This window comes from Podarcis vaucheri, assembly GCF_965113315.1.
Source record: "Podarcis vaucheri genome assembly, chromosome: 7".
Taxonomy (NCBI): Eukaryota; Metazoa; Chordata; class Lepidosauria; order Squamata; family Lacertidae; genus Podarcis; species Podarcis vaucheri.
Window position 1 is genome coordinate 7,400,357 of NC_138765.1, and position 24,871 is coordinate 7,425,227.

General features: G+C 49.1%; 1 protein-coding gene across 4 annotated transcripts in view; it reads left to right on the plus strand.

Moving 5' to 3' along the window:
• Positions 1-22,139, plus strand: part of SPRED3 (sprouty related EVH1 domain containing 3) — a 44,335-nt gene extending 22,196 nt beyond the window's left edge. For all 4 annotated transcript variants that reach the window (XM_082231248.1, XM_082231249.1, XM_082231250.1 and 1 more), the window contains exons 2-6: positions 5,385-5,556; positions 9,757-9,925; positions 11,790-11,857; positions 17,881-18,042; positions 20,606-22,139. In XM_082231248.1, coding sequence (XP_082087374.1) covers positions 5,389-5,556; positions 9,757-9,925; positions 11,790-11,857; positions 17,881-18,042; positions 20,606-21,325 — 1,287 coding nt within the window. In that variant the 5' untranslated portion in view covers positions 5,385-5,388 and the 3' untranslated portion in view covers positions 21,326-22,139. The remainder of the gene's footprint in view (positions 1-5,384; positions 5,557-9,756; positions 9,926-11,789; positions 11,858-17,880; positions 18,043-20,605) is intronic.
• Positions 22,140-24,871: the final 2,732 nt, after the last annotated feature.

The following is a 24,871-nucleotide window of genomic DNA, read 5'->3' on the forward strand; positions in this document are numbered from 1 at the left end:
TTGAATTATGGTGCTGGAGGAGACTCTTGAGAGTCCCATGGACTGCAAGAAGATCAAACCTCTCCATTCTGAAGGAAATCAGCCCTGAATGCTCACTGGAAGGACAGATCGTGAAGCTGAGGCTCCAATACTTTGGCCACCTCATGAGAAGAGAGGACTCCCTGGAAAAGACCCTGATGTTGGGAAAGATGGAGGGCACAAGGAGAAGGGGACGACAGAGAATGAGATGAATGAATGAATGAATGAATAAATTTATTACGGTCATAGACCAGAAGAAAGGGAAAAAAAAAAAACATAAAAGGCAGCAATAATTTACAAGGGAATGGTGGTGTCAGTTAAAAGTTGTAAAATTATACATAAAAACAATGCACATATACACACAGACACACACACATATACATACTCATATATGCACTACAGTATATGTATGGGCTTAAAAAAAGGGGGGGGCTTATCCAGGGGTCAGATCTTTTACTTTTTTACAGCTAATGCCCTCTGCTTGATCGCGGCCGCAGAAAACTTGGCCACTTTCAATGTTACTTCTGGGTTTTTGTCTCCTAGTAGGATTTTCAGCCGCTGAGATTCAGATCGACCTGGAAATTTCTGAATGATAGGGGAGATAAACAGTAACCTGATATCCCCGTAAAGGTCGCAGTGTAACAACACATGTGAAGCCGTTTCCACCTCCTTCAGACCACATGGGCAAACTCGTTCAGCATAGGGTGTGCCCTCGTATCTGCCCTTTAGTAAGGCAGATGGCAATACATCAAATCTAGTAAGGGTAAACGCCCGCCTATATTTTGCGATTTGTAGGTCCATCAAATATGGGGTTAGGTTAAACCCTTTTCCATAATCTTGGATAGCTGGATATTTATCTATCTTGCTCATATGGTCCTGAAGCTCTACATCTCCTATTCGCTGGCTCACCATCATTTTAGCCTTTTCAAAGCCTGAGGCTATAAGTTCTTGTGAGGAAAGCCCCAGGCCCCTCAGTTTTTCATAGAGTGACAATCTCCATTTAGACTGGAACGGGTCTAGTAGAGTCAATGGAGCCACTCCCACTGGGAAAAATATGAGTTTTAGCCAGAAATGAATCTTCAGGATCCATATCCTGGCATTAATAGGGAGTTGGCCAACCTCCAGCCTAACGGCAGTGTTAGAGACACAGGTAGGTAACCCTAGTAGGGAACGATAAAATTTAGTTTGTACAGATTCCAGAGAATGAGATGGTTGGATGGTGTTCTTGAATCTACTAGCATGAGTTTGATCAAACTGCGGGAGGCAGTGGAGGACAGAAGTGCCTGGCGTGCTCTGGTCCATGGGGTCACGAAGAGTCGGACACGACTAAACGACTAAACAACAACAACACAATAGCATATGTATCCATGTTTGTTAACTGAGGTGGCTAAACAATTTCTATTTTTAAAAAAACTTGGGCTGAGTTTTAGCACACATGAAAAACTGAAAACAAATCCTTATTTCCTGATGAATAGCTTTTGGACTATAATGTAACTTAAATAGAAAACTATATTTTGAAAGATTTTTTTCCTCCAAAAGCATTTTATGTATTTTAAAAATCCAATTTAAATTCTGAAAATCCTATTTTTAAAAATAATCTGATTTTTTAATTTAAAAAAACCTTTTATTTTTATCCACCCTGCCTTATTTCTGTAATTGCACGTTTTTAAAAGTTGCATTGCAATGTTGTGTTGCGTGCAATGTTGTGTTGCAATGTTGCCACGTACCCTGGAACCTTAGAGTGAAGGGCAGGTAATAGATAGCATCCATCTTTCTCGGGAGACAGTGGAAGTGTGCACATTTGGGGGTGAAGTCAAGCCATTGGAGAATTACAGCGCCTGCTGTGGCTGTAGAGACCGATACAAGAGAGACATGTTTTGTGTCAACTGGGGCAGAGGAAGGCGTTCGATTGTGCTGTTGCAGATGCACCTTGGCGTTCCTTCTCCCTGCCCTCCTCCTAGGAGCATAGCTGTCAACCGTCCCTTATTTAGCGGGAAAGTCCCTTATCCCAGCGCCGTGTCCCGCTGCTGTCCCTTATTGATTATGTCCCTTAAATTTCCCGGCTTCAAAGGAAGCAGCTCCTCTCCCTCCCTCCTTGCCGGCCAGGGAGGAGGGAGGCTCCAACTGTGTTGCTTGGCTGTGTTGCTCACCCAATAAGGAGTCTGAGAACGACTGGGGGGTGGAGCTTGCATGCCTTGTGCCGATCAAATCAGCCGCGTTGCCTGGGGACTCGCCTTTGCTCAGCGCTTCCCAGCGGAGAGGTGACAGTGGTTTTCCTTGCTGCATCCCCTTTGCCGGGTTGCTGCGCTGTGGGAACCACCGCTTGAGGCTTCGTTTGGCTGCTGGCTGGGCTTTCTGCCTTTGGCTTGGAGGGGCTCAGAAGCTGAACATACCTGTGCTTGGAAAATCCCTTATTTTGGCTGCTGGTCCCTTATTTTCAAGGCTGCTGGTCCCTTATTTTCAAATCTGTAAGTTGACAGCTATGCCTAGGAGTCCTTAAACAACAACAACAAATAGTAATAAATTGGTTTGTGTGTGAGAGAGAGAGAGCGGAGGACCGTTCCCTCCCATGGCACGCGATGTTTCTGGGGCCACTCGGGGGGGGGGGGTTCAAGCCAGCTCCTCCCTGGTTGCTCTTCCTCTTTGCCATCTCCCCCCCCTTTTTCTTTTTAAAAATGCTTTAGATAATTAGAAGTTATTTGGAAGTATCAAATAGGCTTAGGCTTAGAATAAGAATGAATTGTAAAGCATTAAGGATTAGAATACTAATAAAAGAGAAGAGGACAGTAAATTGAAGGAGTTAATTTTATTGGAAATATGATTTTGGAGAACTGTCACAAGGTGATTCAATGAAATTCAGTTAGGGGGGATTTGAGGAAGTCAGCTAACGATGAAAGTTAAATTAGGCTTTAGAAGTAATAAGTGTTTTTTCAAAAAATTCTTTAGTATTGTAATGTGTTTTCTTTTGTGCGTTTTGTATGTTATTTCTGTTATAAATGTGGAAAATTAATTTTAAAAAATTGGGGAAAAAATGCTTTATTAATTTACCATTAAAAAAAAATCAACAGCAACAATCCATTATCAAAACAGGTTAAAAAAAAGGAAAATAAAAACACAGCAAAAAAGCTGAAAAAGAAAAAACACAAAAACCAAATATTTTTCCAACATACAAACTCATTTCACGACTACAAACCGTATTTTAAAGAATCTGTGCATAAGATTCCCGGGTAGAATTTACCTTCGTATTTATACTTTTCCCACATTCTTTCTGTTCCTCTATATCGGTTTGAATTCCTCGTTCGTTTTCTTTTGACTTCCCTCTACCTCTTCGCACTTTCTATGCTTCCCTTACTATTACGTAATCTGTATTGAATTATTGAACTGAACGAGCTTTCCCTTATATCTGTGAATTTAATCAAGGAGCAGCCAAGGGTGTTGTTGCTGGAACCATGTTTTGTTTTTGTTTTTTATGTAAAATTGTAGTTTATTTCCCTCCCAAGTACAGTGGTACCTCGGGTTACATACGCTTCAGGTTACAGACTCCGCTAACCCAGAAATAGTGCCTCGGGTTAAGAACTTTGCTTCAGGATAAGAACAGAAATCGTGCTCCAGCGGCGTGGCAGCAGCAGGAGGCCCCATTAGCTAAAGTGGTGCTTCGGGTTAAGAACAGTTTCAGGTCAAGAACAGACCTCCAGAACGAATTAAGTACTTAACCCGAGGTACCACTGTATCCAGAATAGCCCATCAATAAACAAATTAACAAAATGATGTTCATGTGGAAGTAAAGGATAAGGCGGTCCGATTACGTCAAAAGATACCTAGAATCCTGTTAATGGGATAGTTAATAACATGTTTCTGGCCATGTCTGAACCTTCATTTGGATTTTAAAAAAAGTTTTACTTAACAATTTGGTGAAGTAAGAACTTTGGAAAGATGCTGTCCAAAATGACACTCACGTATTTACAAACCGCAGGGAGAAAAAAAAAAGAAGATTAAAAATAAAACCACAGAGAATTTATGAAAATATAGTTTTCCTATTTCTACCCCACAGGAGGGAACCATGTTTTGTCAGATACTGTATTTTTCGCTCTATTAGACTCACCAGAAGATTGGATGCACCTAGTTTTAGGGGAGGAAAACAAGAAATAAGAAGCCACCTGAGCTAAGATGGAGCGCTGCTCCCTCTTCACTCAGGAGGCTTTGCAGGGCTACCCCTGAAGCCAGGAACGCAAGTGGGATCGGTGCGCACTGATCCCTTTTGCCCTCCTGGCTTCAGCAAAAGCAAGCCTACTGGCTTTCCTCCCGCAAGAGCCGCGCGCTCTTTAAAGGGAGCGCGGCTCTTGGGGGCTTTTGTGGGAGGTGGGGGAAGGGACAGAGCCACACGCCGTGTCCTTTCCCCCACCTCCCGCAAAAGCCAGGGATAGCCACGCGAAGCCTCCGCAGGGCAGCGGGATGAAGGCTCCCCACTCCCCTGCGGAGACTTCATCCCGTGGCTAAGCCAGAAGCTAGAACAGCCAGCGGGATCCCGCTCGCTGTCCTGGCTTCTTCTTTAGCCACAGGCAGCCTCTCCCAGGCAAGGGGAGCCTTCATCCCCTGCCCGGGAGAGGCTGCGTGGGGCTAAGGCTCCCCCAAGAGCCGTGCTCCCTTTAAAGAGCGCATGGAGTGTGTGTGTGTGGCTCTTGGGGACTTCTCGGGAAAAGCCCCGAAGAGCCGCACGCACACTCCAGGCGGCTCTTTAAGGGGAGCGCTGAGCAGAGCCTCCCGCCTGCACTCGCTCCATAAGACGCACACACATTTCCCCTTACTTTTTAGGAGGGGGAAACTGCGTCTTATAGAGCAAAAAATACGGTAGTTCTCAAATAATAATAATAATAATATAATAATTTATTATTTATACCCCGCCCATCTGGCTGGGCCTCCCCAGCCACTCTGGGTGGCTTCCATAAAAACCAAAAATACAGTAAAATATCACACGTTAAAATTTTCCCTGAACAGGGCTGCCTTAAGATGTCTTCTGAATGTCAGGTAGTTGTTTATCGCTTTGACATCTGCTGGAAGGGCGTTCCACAGGGCGGGCGCCACCACCGAGAAGGCCCTCTGCCTGGTTCCCTGTAGCTTTGCTTCTCGCAATGAGGGAACCGCCAGAAGGCCCTCGGCGCTGGACCTCAGCGTCCGGGCAGAACGATGGGGATGGAGACGCTCCTTCAGGTATACTGGGCTGAGGCCGCTTAGGGCTTTAAAGGTCAGCACCAACACTCTGAATTGTGCTCGGAAACGTACTGGGACGGTCCCGTTCTTGTTTAACCTTGTCTCCCGAGTGGTTTCTTCTGAATTCTGCTCTCTCTTTGCCCTCCTTCCTTCCCCAGTTACATGGTTCGGGTGCGGGCTGTGGTGATGACCCGAGACGACTCAAGCGGGGGTTGGGTGCCCGTGGGCGGCGGCGGCCTGAGCTATGTCACCATCTGCAAAGTCCGGCGCCCGGAGGAAGGGCGTCGTCGCCAGTACCTGATCAGCGGGGAGCGCCTGCGGGACCAAACGGTGAGATCGGCAGGGGTTTTATTCGGGGAGAAGAGGGGGTTTGCAGCGTGCAGCTGGCAGAAAGGGAAAGAGGAGGTTGCAAACCAAAAGAGCCCACAATTGAAATAAGCTCAGCAAAAGGGCTTGGGTGTAAATTCGACGCCTCCCTTTCCGTGGAGGCGCAGGTTGCAGCCACAGCGTTATGTACAGTGGTGCCTCGCAAGACAAAAAGAATCCGTTCTGTGATTCTCTTCGTCTAGCGGTTTTTTCGTCTTGCGAAGCAAGCCCATTGACGGATTAGCGGATTATAGCGGCTTTTAGCGGCTTATCTGCTGATCGGATCAGCTGATAAGCGGCTTAGCGGCTTAGAAAAAAGGGGGGGAGGAAAAAAACCAGCAGGAACTCGCAAGACATTGTCGTCTTGCGAAGCAAGCCCATAGGAAATTCGTTTTGCGAAGCACCTCCAAAACGGAAAACTCTTTCGTCTAGCGAGTTTTCCGTCTTGTGAGGCATTCGTCTTGCGGGGCACCACTGTACTGAGTTGAATAGGATCCAAAATGCAGCAGTCTGATTGGTCCTAGAACAATAGGATCCAAAATGCAGCAGTCTCATTGGTCCTAGAACAATAGGATCCAAAATGCAGCAGTCTCATTGGTCCTAGAGCAATGCAGTAGTCTGATTGGTCCGCAGGAGCCACCCAATCCAGCTCTAGGTGAAAGTGAATCCGCAACCCGATTGGCCTACAGGAGAATCCCGGAATTAGCCAATCACGTGCAGCCCATTCTGTAAATAATGTATATAAAGCAGATATTGTGGGGGAACTTCCATTCCTCCTCACCACTGTGAGCTGAATAAAGAGCATGAAATCCACTTCACACAGCAAAGGTGGCATTTTTCCATCTCCACTGTATTAAGCAGTTGGTCCCTTACTTTCTCGCCCTGATCTGGCCACAGTGATCCACCCGACAGTCACCTCCAAGCTTGATTATTGTAACTCGCTCTACGCAGGGCTGCCCTTGAAGCTGACCCAGAAACTCCAGCGGGTACAGAATGCCGCGGAGAGGCTCCTTACGGGGTTCTTGCCGTGGGATCACATTCATCCAGTGCTTTACCAACTGCACTGGCTCCCGGTGGAGCACAGGGTCAGGTTTAAGATGCTGGTTTTGACCTTTAAAGCCCTATGCGGCCTAGGACACACGTACCTACCGGACCGCGTCTCCTGGTATGCCCCGCGGAGGACCTTAAGGTCCACAAATGACAACATTTTGGAGGTCCCAGGTCACAAGGCAGTTAGATTGGTCTCAACTAGGGCCAGAGCCTTTTCAGTACTGGCCCCGACTTGGCGGAAAGCTCTGTCACAAGAGACCAGGGCTCTGCGGGACTTGACATCTTTCCGCAGGGCCTGCAAGACAGAGCTGTTCCACCTGGCCTTTGGTTTGGACTCAGTCTGACCCTTATGTTTCCCTCCCCTTATGGTCTTGATATATCGGCTGCTTAAAAATGAGGCTGCATTTTAAATTGCATTTTAACCTGTATTTTAAATTGCCCCCCCTTCCCCCTATTATGTTTTCACTGTGATTTTATTGGTGTTAGCTGCCCAGAGCCCAGCTCTGGCTGGGGCGGGCGGGGTATAAATAATTATTATTATTATTATTATTATTATTATTATTATTATTATTATTATTAAGCATCAGGGGGAGAGCATTTGCAGATGGTTCAGGCAGCATTTCTCAGTAGAACCTGAAATCCTTGAGAGACGCTGGACAACACCGAGCTAGATGACTTGCCCCACATCCAAACCATACATTTAAAGCGCCACGAGGCCGCTTCAAATAGGCATGGCTTCCTCCAAATAATCCTGGGAACTGTAATGGGTTAAGGGGCTGAGAGTTGCCCGGAGACCCCCTTATTCCCCTCCAGGAGCCACCGTTCCCAGAGTGGTTTAACTATCAATCCCTCTTCCCGGGGAACTCTGGGAATTTGCCGTGGGCATCTGTCTGCCTCAAAAGACAATGGAGTGCGCTTCTGGGTGTGAAGTCAAACCAGTGGAGAATCACAGCGCCTGCTGTGGCTGCAGAGACTGGCAGCCCCTAGCTGCCGCCTCCTGCGTTGTTTTTGTCGCATTAGCGGTGCTGGGGTGCAAGCCCGGACAGTGTGTATGGCCTCATGGATCTGGTCGAAAGGAAAGCAGAGTATAATGGTTCCAAGGGGTTGCTCGAGAGCAAGCAGGCAAATTCCTCCCTGCTTGGCTGTGAAGCCTTGCTTTTGATACAAAAATAAACTTTATCTGTCCAGAGTGCCACTCTCCCGTGGCTGGCTCATTCACTGGCAGAATCCGTGAGTGGGCGGGACTTAAACTTTCCCCAGCAAAGTAATTTATTGACGCCCAGTCTGCGCCTCCCCTCTCGGCACGAAACCTTACTGCGCAAGGAGGGTGTGGGTAACGGAGGACCTCTCCCCGCTTTGCCCAGGCAAGGTCTCCTGGCACCGCCTCACCTCCTCCGAGCCCTACAGCTCCTCTCCACTGGAGGCATTACTCCTCTCCCCCACTGAGGAGCTGCTGCTTTCCACGAACTTTGGGAGCTCTCTGTAAGCCATCCGGCTTTTCCTCTCTCCCTCCTGAACCAATGGCAGTTCCCTGACACAGAGCAAGACATTTGGCACCAGCTTGGCTGTTGGAATTATAATAATATTTGCAAGAAGGCTTATAAGGCACCATCCAACCATCGTAGGGACTCCATTCTGGATTTGTGTAGGGTTTAGCCTTAGGCTTTTCTTCTCCCAAAGATATCCTGCAAGGCAGCAGGAGGTTAGGATCAGAGTTTTCGTTCTCCTAGATGGGCTCCCTTCCCAGGTTGATGATCCCCACCTGCCCCTCACCTCCCTCTACAGCAGGGGTCAGCAAGGTTTATCTCACCTGGGCCAGTTCACTCCCACGGAAGTCGTTCCGTGGGCCGGATTGCGTCTGCGCAGACGCGATTTCTGGAGTCTGTGTCTGCGCAGATGCAGTTTCTGGAGTCTGTGTCTGCGCAGGCGCGGTTTCCGGTGCCTGTCTGCACAGGCGCGATGTCCGGTGCCGGTGTCTGTGCAGACGTGATTTCCAGTACCACGGAAGCGAGTCCTCGTTCCACGCTGCACTGGTTTAGCGCAGCGCACAGGGACTCACCAAGTGGGCAGCTCGGCTCAGGGGCGGCTCATGGGCTGTTTAAACGACCCCCATGGACTGCTTGTGGCCCATGGACCGCAGCTTGCTGACCCCAGCTCTACAGCATATACAAAAACCTCCTTTTTTATTGTTGGGCCCACTATTGGTCTCGTCTACCTTTGGATCGCCCTCCCATCAGATGTCAAGGAAACAAACAACTATCGGACTTTTAGAAGACATCTGAAGGCAGCCCAGTTTAGGGAAGTTTTTAATGTTTGATGTTTTATTGTGTTTTTAATATTCTGTTGGGAGCCGCCCAGAGTAGCTGGGGAAACCCAGCCAGATGGACGGGGTATAAATAAATAAATTATTATTATTATTATTATTATTATTATTATTATTATTATTATTATTATCATTATCATCTGCCAGAGTCTGTCTTCGCATGCAGGGAAGTCCCTAACTCACTGAGGCTTTGAGACCCATTGGCTACCCTCACCTGGTTTAGCCTCCCTGTTGAAGATGTTCCCAGGGTGTGAGCCACAGGTGAGAGCTGAGTGCAGGGTGGGGACCAAAGTACCCCAGAAGGAGCACAACGTGTGTCCCCCTCAGAGGTACTATTCTTCCTCTAACGCCCCATACACCCCTCTGGAAATAGTAGCTCTGTGAAACCATCCCACCCGCTGAAAGGGGCTGCACATAAGTCAAAGCCAAAGGCCTGGCAAAAACTAAATGCATTTTGGTCCCCTAAAGATCTGGCACCAGGCGAGCCTTCCCAGGGAGAGCATTCCACAAGCGAGGTGCCACCACTGAAAAGGCCTGCTGTCGTGTCGCCGCCCTCAGAACCTCCAGCGGAAGTGGCACACAGAATAGGGCCTTCGATGGCAATTGCGGGTTGCGAGGTCCTGCTATCTTTGTTTGGAGAGGGTCTTTTGCTTACAGGGTCACAGCCTCCCACTTCAAGGGGCAGGGCAGATGCAGATTTGGGGCGAATCCAGCCCTTTCTCCCCTCTTTCCCAGCCTTTGACCTTGGGTGGCTGCTGTTGCCCCTCAACCCCCTTCTTTCCCTACGGCAGACCATCTTGGAGTGTGCTCTGAAGAGGGACCTCGTCTACAACAAGGTGAACCCCATTTTCCACCACTGGAAAGTCGGAGACAACAAGTTTGGGCTCACTTTCCAGAGCCCTGCCGACGCCGTGGCCTTCGAGAGAGGGGTGCAAGCTGCCCTGGAGGAGATTGCTGAAGGTGAGGGGGCAGAATGGTGGGCAAGAGTCGGGGGCATCAGTGCTGCTTGCCAGGTTTCTCACACTATGCACTCACCCCATGTTTTTTAACATCTACATGAAGCGGCTAGGAGAGATCATCAGGGGGTTTGGGCTGGGTGTTCATCAATGTGAGGATGATACCCAGGTCTACCACTCTTTCTTTTTTCTTTTTAATTTTTTTTAATTAAAAATTTCAACACAATAATTTTAACAAAAATACATCGTCCACATCTCTCAGCTCCTTTCTCTGGTTTCTCAACACATCTTTCTGTCAATTTTGCCAATTCCGCATAGTCCATCAGTTTTTCTTGCCACAGTTCTTTTGTCGGGATTTCCTCATTCTTCCAGCCTTGTGCTATTAAAACTCTTGCCGCCCTTGTCGCGTCCATAAAAATATTTTTTAATTTCTTTGCCAGGTCTTTTCCCACAATCCCTAATAAGAAAGCTTCGGGCTTTTTCACAAATGTTAAATGAAACTTTTTTTAACTCATTATATATCATTTCCCAAAACATTTAAATTTTGCTAGAGTCCCACCACATATGATAAAAAGTCCCTTCTTTTTCCTTACATTTCCAACACAAATTTGAGCCAAGCTCTACCTCTCTTTCAAATCAGAACCAGTGAAGGCAGTGAATGTCCTGCGTGAGTGTCTGGAGGTGTGGAGGATTCCCTGGTCCTGAATGGGGTAACTGTGCCCCTGAAGGACCAGGTGCGCAGCCTGGGAGTCATTTTGGACTCACAGCTGTCCATGGAAGCGCAGGCCAATTCTGTGTCCAGGGCAGCTGTTTATCAGCTCCATCTGGTACGCAGGATGAGACCCTACCTGCCCGCAGACTGTCTCACCAGAGTGGTGCATGCTCTGGTTATCTCCCGCTTGGACTACTGCAATACGCTCTACGTGGGGCTACCTTTGAAGGTGACCCAGAAACTACAACTAATCCAGAATGCAGCAGCTAGACTGGTGACTGGGAGCGGTCGCCGAGACCATGTAACACCGGTCCTGAGAGATCTGCATTGGCTCCCAGTACGTTTCCGAGCACAATTCAAAGTGTTGGTGCTGACCTTTAAAGCCCTAAACGGCTTCGGCTCAGTATACCTGAAGGAGCATCTCCACCCCCCATCATTCAGCCTGGACACTGAGGTCCAAATCGATTTTTAATTTAAATCACTAGTTGGTAAGGCTTGATTTAAATCCTTTTTTTTTTTTTACAGAAAGATTCATTTTTGCTGGTATAATTTTAATATTTACAACCAGATGAAGGTTTCATTTTCAGAATAACAAAGTTTCAGAGTAGTTTTTACACTTTTATCAAATTACTCATTTGGCTATACGATTAGAAATACATAGACAAATAATTTTGAAATTATGGCGAGGTTTAATAAGTTAACTGTTTATATTTGGAAAACTTTTCTACTGTACTTTTTTGGAAAGAGAAAAATAATCATTTCCTTAATAACAATTTATTTAACTAAAACAATAACATTGTAGCATATGTATCCATGTTTGTTAACTGAGGTGGTTAAACAATTTAAAAAACAACAAACTTAAGCACACCTGAAAAACTTAAAACAAACGATTATTTCCTGATGAATAGGCTTTGGGCTGTAATGTAACTTAAATAGAAAACCATCTTTAGAAAGATATTTTTTCCTCCAAAAGCATTTTATTTTAAAAATCCAATTTAAAAATAATAATAATTGATTTTCTAAAAATAATTTTTATCCATCCTGCTCTAGAGTGCATGGTACTATTTGCAGCCTAGCTGAAGCTTTGCTGTTTAAAATGGGGTGTGTGTGACTTTTTGGTGGCGTAACTTTTACCCCTCTGTTTTCATTCTCTCAGGTTCCCTCTCACCTTCCTCTACCTCCTCCTCCCAGGACGATGCCAATGGGACAGACGAAGCTCTTGCCGTAAGCAGTTTCCTGACATTTCATGTGCGGCACCTCTGAGTGTGTGCAGAGCGCCTTACTCCCTTTGCAGGAGCTTAGCTCCATTAGTTTCACTGGGTCTACTCTGTATCTAATTTAGTTGGGTGCAACCCAAAATCTGCACAAGGGAGTGCTTGCTGCACAAGATGGACCCGATCCTGCGCAGCTCTTCTTATAATCTCATGAACATCCCAGGAAATCCCAGATTGCATGTTTTGGTTTGGCTTTCCATAATAATAATAATAATAATAATAATAATAATAATAATAATAATAATAAATTTTATTTATACCCCACCTTCCCCAGCCAAGACCGGGCTCAGGGCGGCTAACACCAAATATAAAAACAATTGATTGAAATACAGCTTAAAAAACAAGATTAAAATACAACATTAAAGCATTAAAATGCAGCCTCATTTCAGTGGAAACTCAAACACTTTTTTGGGGATAAAAACGTCTGGCTAACTATCCAGACTGGTCCTACGTGGGCCAGAAAAAAGCCAGGGAAGTCCCCAAATAGGAGTTACATCACAGGAGGGGAAAGGAAAAAAGAAAGAGGGGGAGGGAATCAAATTGAATCAAGATTCTTTCCCTCATGATTACCAACGAAGGGTTTGCAGGAGCATGTCCGTTTCCTGCTGAAAATTTGGAAAGCTGGGGGGGGTTTTTTTGGGGGGAGTGGGCTGACTCTAATGCCAGCTAGGCCAGATGGACAGAAACCCATGAAACATATTGGGTGAGCTTTGACCGCTCACTCACTCACTCACTCACTCACTCTCTCTCTCTCAGCCCAGCTCTCACAGGGTTGTCGTAATGATAAAATGGGAAGTGAACCCACATACTCCACCTTGAGTGCCACAATGTTGCAGTAGTGCAACGGATTTAAATAAATAACTGAAGTTTTGCACACCCTGCGTGCCTCTCGACGGGGACTGAGCTTTTGGACATCAGAAACAGGCGTCTAACATGAGCCGCAGTTTGGCTGCAAGCCACCTCCATGCCAGTAGGGGCACTGTGGGCCAGGCAACTGGGAGGAGAAGCCAATGTCTGGACAGCAAACTTTTTCAGCAGGGGGCCGGTCCACTGTCCCTCAGACCTTGTGGGGGGCCAGACTATATTTTGAAAGAGAAGGAAAAAAACGAATTCCTATGCCCCACAATCAATCAATCAATCAATCATCAATCTTTATTACAGTCCAGAGACCCAACAAATCATTACAAAGCAATACACAATTCATACAGCCTACCTCCAGGTTAAACAAGCATTTTGTTCAGAATATAGGGATCATTGGTTCTTGCAACCACCGATAAAAACTTTGCCACTGCTAATGTTCTAGCGTTTGTCCAGTCTTCCAGTAGGAACCTGACATAGTGAGCCTCTGATTTTCCCAGGAAAGGTACCAGCAAGGGTAATATCAGTTCAGCCCTGGCTTGCTCATATTTTGCACAGTGCAACAAAATATGTTTTATGGAATCGATGTCTTGAGCACACGAGCAAAGTCTGCCCTGGTAGGGAACTCCTCTCAACCTGCCATCCAACGCTGCAGAAGGAAAGACGTTTAGTCTGGCTTTGGTGAAAAGCCTTCAGTAGTTTGGTACTGTCAGGTTTTTAATGTAAGATGTTAACTTAAAGACATGCCCATATTGTACTCCTACTGCCAACGGACTACAGACTGTGTGTGATCGAGATCGCAAGTCACTGTGTGCATTATCCCATCATCTTTGCTTTAACATCTTTAGGGCACCTTCATAACCCAGGTAATACAGTTGGGGGGGTGAGAGACCAATAGAGGTGGCTTTTTTAGCCATGGTTTTCTGCCATTTGCTGACAAATTCCTCAAGATCAACACTGAAATCCTGAGCCAATGTTTTAGGGCAGCCCACCACGCTTTAGTTGAAATTGGGCATTCACCAGCTTCTAACAGAAGTATGGAGTTGGGGACACAGTTGGGTACCTGCAGCAGAGATTGTAGAAATTTTGCCTGAAAGCCATCTAGCTTTGGCAGGTCCCCATTATGCCAGACATTTGCAGCGTACAGGAGTTGGGAAATAGGTTTTGTGTTGAAAACCCTTAAGGGGTTGCCCCACAAATAACCCAGAGATGCATTTTAAATAAAAGGGCACATTCTGTTGGGATGCATCCAAGGAAATGGGGCAATTGGCAGGCCCCCAGCTGGCTCCAGCCCACCAGCCGGCAGCCGGGCGATGTCCAGTCTTTGGTTCAGCATGTAACTGTGACTCGAGCTTCAGAAACCTTCAGAAGCTGAGCATGCAAGCCAACAGAGAATAAAACTCTTCGCAACAGAAGGGCAGATGGAGGCTGTCTAAAGCGTATTTACAGGCCTTTTATTCAGCATCAGGACAAAGGGGAAAACATGTCTTCTCCCCTTCATGTCCAAGCAAAAACCATAAGCAAAAGCTATTGTCAGAGCTGCCACCAAGTCCCAGCTCACATAGGACCAAGTCCGCCAGCGTTCACTTTATAAGAGTCTTTATTAAGTTACAGGTTTCATTTCCGAACTGCAGCGTGCAGCTCTACACCTTCTGCCCTAGGTCGGCGAAGACCCGTCTGAGTCCCCGCCTCTTGCACACCAGCTTAATACCCTAGCCTTGCTCCACCTCCTTCGCCTCTCCCTACGTCTCTGGGTCCTTCTGCCCCCCTGGGCCTCCTCCCTTCTACTCTCCTCTGACGCTGACCCCCCTGATCCTTCTGCCTCCTTGCGGCGGGCTTTAGGACCTGGCTCACTCTCCGGGCTGCTTACTGCTCCAGCTTCCGCTGCATTTGAACTTGGCGCGCGCGCCCAACTCTCTATTTTCCTCTTAACCGTTGCCTCGCTCTCTGAGGAGGGCGTGACCACCCCTGACTCGTGCCCTCCCTCCTGCTGACAGCCTCCGGAACCCGATGCCTGGCTACCTTCCTCCCTGCTGCTCTCAGTCTTGAGCGTGGGTCCCGACTTCCAGCTGCTGCCGCCCTCAGTTATGAGCGTGGGTCCCGACTTCCAGCTGCTGCTCTCTGAATCTCCTCTGTTCCCTTCCTCCTGGGGTGTCCCCCCGGATCCCCCCCTTGCTCTGCTCACTGGGGCTCCCTTTTGGGAGTCCTCTGACTCACTGCTTAGGCTTGGAGATCTCGGGTCGTCATCATCACTCATTTTCCCTTCGGATTCCTCCCCCTCGCTCTCTGCTTCCTCCCTTCTCTGCGTCTCTGCTCCTGAACCCCTGACATCCATCCCCCCCTCGAAGCCCCCCCTTCCCCCCTCCCCGCTTTCAGGTGTGGGTGCTGGGTGCTCCATCATCACGGGAGGGAATGCCGGATACAGTTCGCTCCCCGTGGTTGGCCGCCAACTGAAGACCTCCGAGTCTTCCTCCTCTCGGTCGCCGACGTTGACCTGTTCCGCTTCCATCTCTGTACCGCCGTGCTCGAACCCAAGGTCCTCCCCGAACACGTCCATGTCAGTCTCTGCGTCGGTCGCTCGACCTGGCATCTCCAGCCACTTCCGGCGCCATTGCTCCTCCGGTCGATCGTCCCACCAATACGAGGTGTCTGACGCCGAACCCGCCGGCGATCCTTCTGGGGAACGGGTGCTCAGTGCGGGTTCCCCGTCCGAGTCGAATCCATGGAACGTGCTGGAAGAAAGTGTGGGCGTGAACAGCCAGTCGTCGAAGAAGCTCGCTGGCATGGGTCTGTGTGGGAAAAGGGCATGAAACTCGTCCTTGAGCAGGGGTTCCTCCAAAGCGTAGTCTGGCACCCAGCTATTGGCGCTGGCCCGGGTGCCCTCTCTGGCTAGGAGGTATTCGACTCCCTCTTCTCCCCATCTGGAGTCCAAAATCTCCGTGACCTCGTTGATGGGGTCTTGCTGCGTCACCCCTCGCGTCTCCGTCCGCTCCCGGAACGGACTCGGTGCCGTCCCTGGCTCCTGGAATCTGTGAGGTGCCTTGTAGGGAGTGAGCACCGACCTGTGGAACACCGGATGCATTCTGGAACCCTCCACAAATTGCGTAGCCACGCTTTAGCATCCCCATGCAAATGGGATAGTATGAACCCCACTTTCTCTTCCTCATCTCTAAAGTCTTTTGCCAGCAGTTGCAGTGCGCACATTACGTCTGCTCGAAAATTGGGGTACTGTTGTAAATTCCCATCGAAGTGAGCCACAAGCCCTCCTGCTCTCCGTGCCAACCCAACCCCCTCCGGTCTGGGTCCTGGCTGCCCGTGTTTAACCCATGCTTCAAACCTGGCGTGGAGATCTCTGTAGGCGGCTGCCGCATCCTCCTCCCTCTTCTGGGATGCCAGTACCTCCGCGTTCAATTGGGTAACTGCCTGTTGCAGCGCTGCAACTTTCTCTGCTTCCGTCATCTCTGCTAACCGTCGTGAGCTTGCTCCCAAACACCGATCCCCTCCTCCAGCTGCCTCTCTCTCCGCTGCGAGATATCAGGTGTCCGAAGCTTTTTAAGAGACGGGTCTTACTGTCAGAGCTGCCACCAAGTCCCAGCTCACATAGGACCAAGTCCGCCAGCGTTCACTTTATAAGAGTCTTTATTAAGTTACAGGTTTCATTTCCGAACTGCAGCGTGCAGCTCTACACCTTCTGCCCTAGGTCGGCGAAGACCCGTCTGAGTCCCCGCCTCTTGCACACCAGCTTAATACCCTAGCCTTGCTCCACCTCCTTCGCCTCTCCCTACGTCTCTGGGTCCTTCTGCCCCCCTGGGCCTCCTCCCTTCTACTCTCCTCTGACGCTGACCCCCCTGATCCTTCTGCCTCCTTGCGGCGGGCTTTAGGACCTGGCTCACTCTCCGGGCTGCTTACTGCTCCAGCTTCCGCTGCATTTGAACTTGGCGCGCGCGCCCAACTCTCTATTTTCCTCTTAACCGTTGCCTCGCTCTCTGAGGAGGGCGTGACCACCCCTGACTCGTGCCCTCCCTCCTGCTGACAGCCTCCGGAACCCGATGCCTGGCTACCTTCCTCCCTGCTGCTCTCAGTCTTGAGCGTGGGTCCCGACTTCCAGCTGCTGCCGCCCTCAGTTATGAGCGTGGGTCCCGACTTCCAGCTGCTGCTCTCTGAATCTCCTCTGTTCCCTTCCTCCTGGGGTGTCCCCCCGGATCCCCCCCTTGCTCTGCTCACTGGGGCTCCCTTTTGGGAGTCCTCTGACTCACTGCTTAGGCTTGGAGATCTCGGGTCGTCATCATCACTCATTTTCCCTTCGGATTCCTCCCCCTCGCTCTCTGCTTCCTCCCTTTTCTGCGTCTCTGCTCCTGAACCCCTGACAGCTATACACAAACGAAAGTTCCCAGCAAGCTGTGCTGGAATATTAACAGGCATGTGACACACAACAGCCTGTTTTTTTTAAGGTGGAACGGAATATCTTAACACATTCTTGTTGTTGTTTAGTCGTGTCCGACTCTTCGTGACCCCCTGGACCAGAGCACGCCAGGAACTCCTGTCTTCCACTGTCTCCCGCAGTTTGATCAAACTCATGCTGGTAGCTTCCAGAACACTGTCCAATTATCTTGTCCTCTGTCGTCCCCTTCTCCTTGTGCCCTCCATTTTTCCCAACATCAGGGTCTTTTCCAGGGAGTCTTCTCTTCTCATGAGGTGGCCAAAGTACTGGAGCCTCAGCTTCAGGATCTGTCCTTCCAGTGAGCACTCAGGGCTGATTTCCTTAAGAATGGATAGGTTTGATCTTCTTGCAGTCCATGGGACTCTCAAGAGTCTCCTCCAGCACCAGAATTCAAAAGCATCAATTCTTCGGCATTCAGCAACTCTCCACTATGACCTGTTCATCTTGGGTGCCCTGCTTAGCATAGTTCATAGCTTCTCTGAGTTATTCAGGCCCCTTCGCCATGGCAAGGCAGTGATCCACTCATGTAAAAACATGCTGATTCCCAGACCATTCGCGGGCTGGATTGAGAAGGCGATTGGGCCGGATCCGGCCCCCGGGCCTTAGTTTGCCTACCCATGGCCTGCACCAAGGGGTACTGTGGGACTCCGCCGACTCTCTTTCTCTCTTTCTAGGTCCACACGGACAGCGAGTCCTCGTCAAACAGCCGCAAGGAAATGCTGCCCAAACCCATCACCATCGTCACCAGTGAGTCCTCCTCCAGCTGCTACTTGCGGTCCCCAGTCTCCGAAGAGTTCTCCTTCAGCACGGCGCAGGGAGCAACTTCTAGCGGGCAGGTACGTGTCTGGGGCTGGGGTTGTCTCTTGGGTTTCTGGGTTATCAGATGTGGTTATTTTGAGGAGCCCTTGCTGCTGTGAGGAGTAATCATCATCATCATCATCATCATCATCATCTATTATTTATACCCTGCCCATCTGGCTGGGCTTCCCCAGCCACTCTGGGCGGCTTCCAAAAAAATATTAAAATACTATAATACATCAAACATTAAAAGCTTCCCTAAACAGGGCGCTGCCTTCAGATTTCTTCTAAAAGTCTGGTAGTTGTTGTTCTCTTTGACATCTGGTGGGAGGCTGTTCCACAGGGCAGGCGCCACTACCAAGAAGGCCCTCTGCCTGGTTCCCTGTAACTTGGCTTCTCGCAGGGAGGGAACCGCCAGAAGGCCCTCAGCGCTGGACCTCAGTGTCTGGGCTGAATGACTGGGGTGGAGACACGCCTTCAGATATACTGGACCGAGACTGTTTAGGGCTTTAAAGGTCAGCACCAACACTTTGAATTGTGCTTGGAAATGTACAGGGAGCCAATGTAGGTCTTTCAAGACCGGTGTTATATGGTCTCTTCAAACTATTTATTTATGTAATTGCAGTGGTACCTCGGGTTAAGAACTTAATTCGCTCTGGAAGTCTGTTCTTAACCTGAAACTGTTCTTAACCTGAAGCACCACTTTAGTTAATGCTGCCGCCACACTGCCACTGCACGATTTCTGTCCTCATCCTGAAGCAAAGTTCTTAATCTGAAGCACTATTTCTGGGTTAGTGGAGTCTGTAACCTGAAGCATCTGTAACCTGAAGCGACTGTAACCTGAGGTACCGCTGTATTCATTCTTTCTTAGACCCTGTCCATCTAACTGGGCTGGCGTCTTCCAATGAAATTACAGGGAAAACAACCACCACCACCATTAAAACCTTTCCGATTCAAGGACAATCGAAAGAAACATTCAGACAATTCAGTGCAGTGAGGTATACAGTGGTACCTCGGGTTACATATGCTTCAGGTTACAGACTCCGCTAACCCAGAAATAGTAACTCAGGTGAAGAACTTTGCTTCAGGATGAGAACAGAAATCGTGCTCCGGCGGCGCTGCAGCAGCAGGAGGCCCCATTAGCTAAAGTGGTGCTTCAGGTTAAGAACAGTTTCAGGTTAAGAACGGACCTCCGGAACGAATCAAGTAGTTAATAATAAATAATAAATTTTATTTATATCCTGCCCTCCCAAGCCGAAGCCAGGCTCAGGGCGACTAACAACAACCCGAGGTACCTCTGTAGAATAGTATCAAAACGATTTTTAAAATTGCAGAATGCGCATAGATATTCCCAGAGCATTCCACAGTTCTGCACGGCATGTTGTCGTGAGCAGGGCTTTTCAACTCTGACAGTATGAAAGATCGGAGAAGAGAAAGGCATCTCTGTGCTGACAAGGAGATGAGTCTTTTTGCCTCGAGTTAGAACTAAGATAAATGAGATTGCAAGCAAGCTCACACTTCTCATTGAGTTTATATACATACTTAATGTACGTATGCAAGAGGCTTGTTTATAATTATGTTTGGGTATGATTCCTGTTCTTAGGTTGCCTGCACTGTTTTATATTTTCTGTATGTCCTGTGACCATATTATAAAGCAGTTGTGTTCTCTGTTACAAATCAAGCACTGCTAAGAGTGGCTTTCTTTTTAAAAAATAAATAAATCAACCTTTATTATACAGAAATATTAAAATACATACAATATAAAACATTACATTTCAGACATTACAAATTATAAATATACAAAAGAATATAGAGGAAAAAGAAAAAAGAGAAAAGAAATAGAAGATGGCTTTATTTACAATTAAAAAAGAACCTTCTGACAGTACCCGTTGTATTATTTTGAGATTAGTTTTTTTACAGTTTCCTGAAAAAAAATTTCTCCGTTTTGATTCTAGTTTCCTCGGATAATACCTTACGTTACAAAACTCATTCAATATCTGCCATAAAGCTTTTGTTATCACCGTAACCTTTGAGATATTCTTTGTTTACTATCCATTCTTTATTAACATCTTGTATCAAGTTTCCTTTCACTAACCCGGTTATCCTTCCTAACTGTAGGTATTCTACCAATTCGGTCTGCCATTCGATTTTGGAGGGGATGGTTTCGCTTTTCCAATTTTTTACAGTTAGAATCCTGGCAGCAGTTGTGGCATGCGTGAATAGTAGTCTAACCTTCTTCTTGACTTCCGTTGTCATGATCCCTAATAAGAAAGTCTTTTAGTGAATGGGAGCGTGAACATTTTTTGTTTAACTCATTATAAATGATGTCCCAGAATTATTTAATCTTTCCGCACTCCCACCACATATGCAAGTATGTTCCAATTCCTTTCTTTGGCTTATTTTGTGTTTCCCAATTCTTAATAAAAAAAATTTGGTGTGGCACTCGCAAATTTTGATCCTGAAAGTGTGGCGCGGAGGAAAACAGTTTGAGAGCCACATGCTTTTAGGGAGTTTGCATTTTAAGTGCTATTGGCAGGGTTTCTCCGCCCTGCTTCGGCTGTGCGATGACCACACCTGTGTCCTTTCTGCCCCCTTCTGCAGGTGCAGACCCAGACCTTGCAACAGCTGATGCTCCCCGACGAAGAGGAGCTGGAGAGCATCACCCCTTGCAAAGAGCTCTGGGTAACCAAAGGCTACGAAGACTACCGCCGGGCGGTGGTTCAGAAGCGGCAGATGGACCCGGACAAAATCGACATGTGCGTCCACTTCGAGAAGGGAGGCGGTGGCGGTGGCGGCAAGTCTCCGCGGGAGAAAGAGTACTGCTTGCCCCCCGGGGCCGAAGGACGGCTCAAGGACCCCAAGGCCTCGCCGTCCTGCCACATCCACGGCGCCCCCTCGCCGCCGCGGCACAAGCCCCTGAAGGAGCAGCAGCAGCAGCAGGCACCCCCCGGCGCGCCGGGCGTGGAGGAGGACACCGTGCCCTCCCGCTGCGTCTACTGCCGGGACGTCTTTAACCACGAGGAGAACGGGCGCGGGCAGTGCCAGGACGCCCCCGACCCCATCGGCCGCTGCGTCTACCAGTTCACCTGCATGTGGTGTGCGGAGAGCATGCTGTATCACTGCATGTCGGACTCCGAAGGAGAGTACTCGGACCCCTGCTCCTGCGACACCGGGCACCCACACTTCTGCATCCGCTGGATGGCCCTCGTCACCCTCTCCCTCGTCGTCCCCTGCATGTGCTGCTACCTGCCCCTCCACGCCTGCCACACGTGCGGCGAGCACTGCGGCTGCTGCGGCGGCAGGCACAAGGCGGTGCGGTGAGGAAGCCCCCGGAGGGGTTCGGCGCAGGGCACAAGGGTTTTGGCCGCCGAGGCGGCAGGCAACTTGCCGGAGGTTTGCTTAACAGGGGCCTGCTCCTCCCCGATTCCCTCTCCTTTCCCCTGCTCTTCTTAGGACACTTTAGGGGGGAAAGGGGGTGTCTGCATTGTGCCCCCAGGCTGGCTGGCGGAATCCCCTTTCATTTGTGCCCTCTCTCTTTTTGGAAACCCTTATTTTCCCCGCAGCGTGTGGCGTGGTTAAGGAGGGAACGGCTGTGGGGACATCTCGCCTGCCCGGTGGTTGGGTGCTGTTTTGCAGAAGGTAGCTGGTTTGGTGGGACCTTAAAAAAACAACAACTCATGGGGACTTAAGAAAAGAAAAGGAGCTGCTTTAATACGGAAGAGAGAAGTGAATGAAGACACTGTAAGAAAAGGGACTGGTGTCTGCCTGCTGACTCTCAGACTGCCCCCCATTTTCGTAGATGAGTGGTACCCGCAGCGTCTTTGAAATCGGCCTCGTGTTTGCAGAACTGCTACAGATTTTGAGGGGGGAAGAGGCAGGCCTAGGCAGTTTTGATTCCACCAAGCCAGAGGCAGCCCACCCCCTGTGTATTTGGAGTGGGGGGGCACTCCCAGCTGCTCAACAACAACACTCCCTGTACCCATTTTCATGTAGGGTTCCATAAACGGGAGGCGAGGCTGGATTCATCTTGGAGAGGGATGTGCTTTGAGGGCAGCTGAACTTTCATCTACTTCTTCGCCACTGTCACCCCCAAAACCCACTCCCAATCACTTAGTATGAGCTAAACACACACACACACACACAAAATCTATGTCCTTATGGGTTGTTTTGACCTATGATGGTTGAGGCTGATGGAAGCTGTCGTCCAAAAGATCTGAAAGGCTCTTCAGGTTAGCATAGGCTGGCCTATGGCGTCTATATTCATAACAATAACAATTTATTATTTACAGTATATGCTGCTCATCTGACTGGTTTGCCCCAGCCACTCTGGGCGGCTTCCGACAAAATATTAAAAACGTAATAAGGCACCAGACATTAAAAGCTTCCCGTTACAGGGCTGCCTTCAGGTGTTTTCCAAAAGTCAGGTGCTTATTTCCTTGACATCTGACGGGAGAGCGTTCCACTTGGCGGGTGCCACCACCGAGAAGGCCCTCTGTCTGGTTCCCTGCAACCTCACTTCTCGCAGTGAGGGAACCGCCAGAAGGCCCTCGGAGCTGGACTTCAGTGTCCGGGCCGAGTGATGGGGTTGGAGATGCTCCTTCAGGTATACTGGGTCGAGGCCTTTTAGGGCTTTAAAGGTCAGCGCCAGCACTTCGAACTGTGCTCAGAAATGTCCTGGGAGATTTCTCTCCTGTGGGAGAGGTTTGCTTTGCTGGGCCCCAGCTTGCAGTGAAACTCTTTTTTTTTCCGGGGAGCAGATTTCAGAGGCAGCCCTACTTTCCTGCCTCAGATCTCTTGTTTCTAAAGGAGCAGATGAAAAACCAGGACCCCATTTCCTGTCAGGCTCAGTCAGCGTGGCTAGGAAGGATGGGAGATGTTCTCCAGAAACATCTGGAGGGCTCCGGCCTTTGTCCTTGCTCTAGGCAGCCTTGGCCAAACTTGCTGCCATTTGACTACAACTCCCATCACCCATGACCACTGGTCCTTCTAGCTAGGGATGATGGGAGTTGTAGTCAAATGGCAGCAGGTTTGTCAAATGGCAGCAGGTTTGACCGGCTCCCATCATCCATGACCACTGGTCCTTCTAGCTAGGGATGATGGGAGTTGTAGTCCAGCAACAGCTGGGGCACCCACATTTGAGAAACACGGCTAGTGCGATTCTTCAAAACAACAGCTCACAACTGAGCCCAGCCCGGAGTTTGATCTGACACCCTGGCTTCCTGCTTCAGGCTGTGTCTGGCTTGGTGGGTCACGCCGGACGCCACAAAAGCAGTGCAGAGGGCTGAGGTCAGTGGGAGAGCACCTGTTCAGCAGGCAAAAGATCCCAGGTTCACTCCCTGGCACCGCCCAAGTATGAAGCCGTTCCCAAAACCCCGAGGAGCCACTGGCAGAGATTGATGGTCTGGTGATATAAGACAGCTTCACTGGAGCCTGTGGAAACTGGTAGGGTAGAAAGCAAGGAGGACAACAGTAGGGGGCGCCAGAGCCAAAGACAGGCAGAGGCAGCTAACTCTAGTTTTGACCTCCCTGCTGTGTTCTACAAGGGCAACCCTGAGGCTGAGGAAGTGGTTTTAAGTGACAATTGTAGGCAGCTGGAGGGCAGGCCAAAGTTGGGGGCAGTGCCCCACATTTGTCCTAACTGACCAGGCTCCAGCAGGCAGCTTCCTAGGGTCCCCCTAAGCTGTACCACTCAAGCCAGGGGACAAATGTAAAAGGTAAAGGGACCCCTGACCCTAATGGTCCAGTCGTGACAGACTCTGGGATTGCAGCACTCATCTCGCTTTACTGGCCGAGGGAGCTGGCGTTCAGCTTCCAGGTCATGTGGCCAGCAAGACTAAGCCGCTTCTGGCGAACCAGAGCAGCACACGAAAACGCCATTTACCTTCCCGCTGGAGTGGTACCTACTTATCTACTTGCACTTTGATGTGCTTTTGAACTGCTAGGTTGGCAGGAGAAGGGACCGAGCAACGGGAGCTCACCCTGTGGGGATTTGAACCCCCGACCTTCTGATCGGCAAGTCCCAGGCTCTGTGGTTTAACCCACAGCGCCACCCGCGTCCCAAATGAGCTATGGGCAAAACCCCAAGGAGGTGCAGCCATTTGCTGAAAGAGTGACTGGGGCAACCCAGCCAGATGGGCGACATATAAAAATTAAATTATGATTATTCTAAGCGTGGGCAGAGGAGGTAACTCTGCTTTATGTTTATCCTTGGCTGCCCTGGTTGCTGAGTGTTGACCCAGCCGAGCTGTCCTGGAGCTGCCAGCCTCAGTGTACGTAGTCTGGTTGGCACTTCCGGTATCCATACCAGATGGTAGCCAATGCCTAGCAGAGGGCTGTAGAGTTTGAAGGCAGGAGTAAAAAAAGGACTCCTGTACCTCCATCCACTGCCTTGGTTCTGAAAATGAGGGGTGTTTTCTCAGTGCTTTATCCATTCTCTCCCTTTCCCCAAAGTCACCAATCTTTCACTGTGCTCTCTGGGCTTTCAGTTCCAGTTTTACAAAGATACGGGGGTGACGGGGACATGGAGTCATGTTCACTAGATGCATGGAAACCAGCTGCCAGGACAGAGCTGATCAGGGCTTTTCAGATGTCCAAAGATCTCTCCATCTTTCTCCCTCCATCGCTCGGCTTTTCAGCGTCTCTGCCGAGCCACGCCACTGCCGCCTCCTCCCAGTCCTTGCAAAAATAAAAATCGATTGGCCCAAATTTTAAAACGGTAGGGATTATGCAAAATCACCCAGGATATGCAATTGTCAACCATTTGCGTCATTTCTTTCAAGGGCAAAATGCGGGTTTCCTTCGTGCAAAACTTGAGTGTGGGTGGTTCCTTCGAGATTTCAGCCCAGAAACTACATTGCTGTGTTAGAA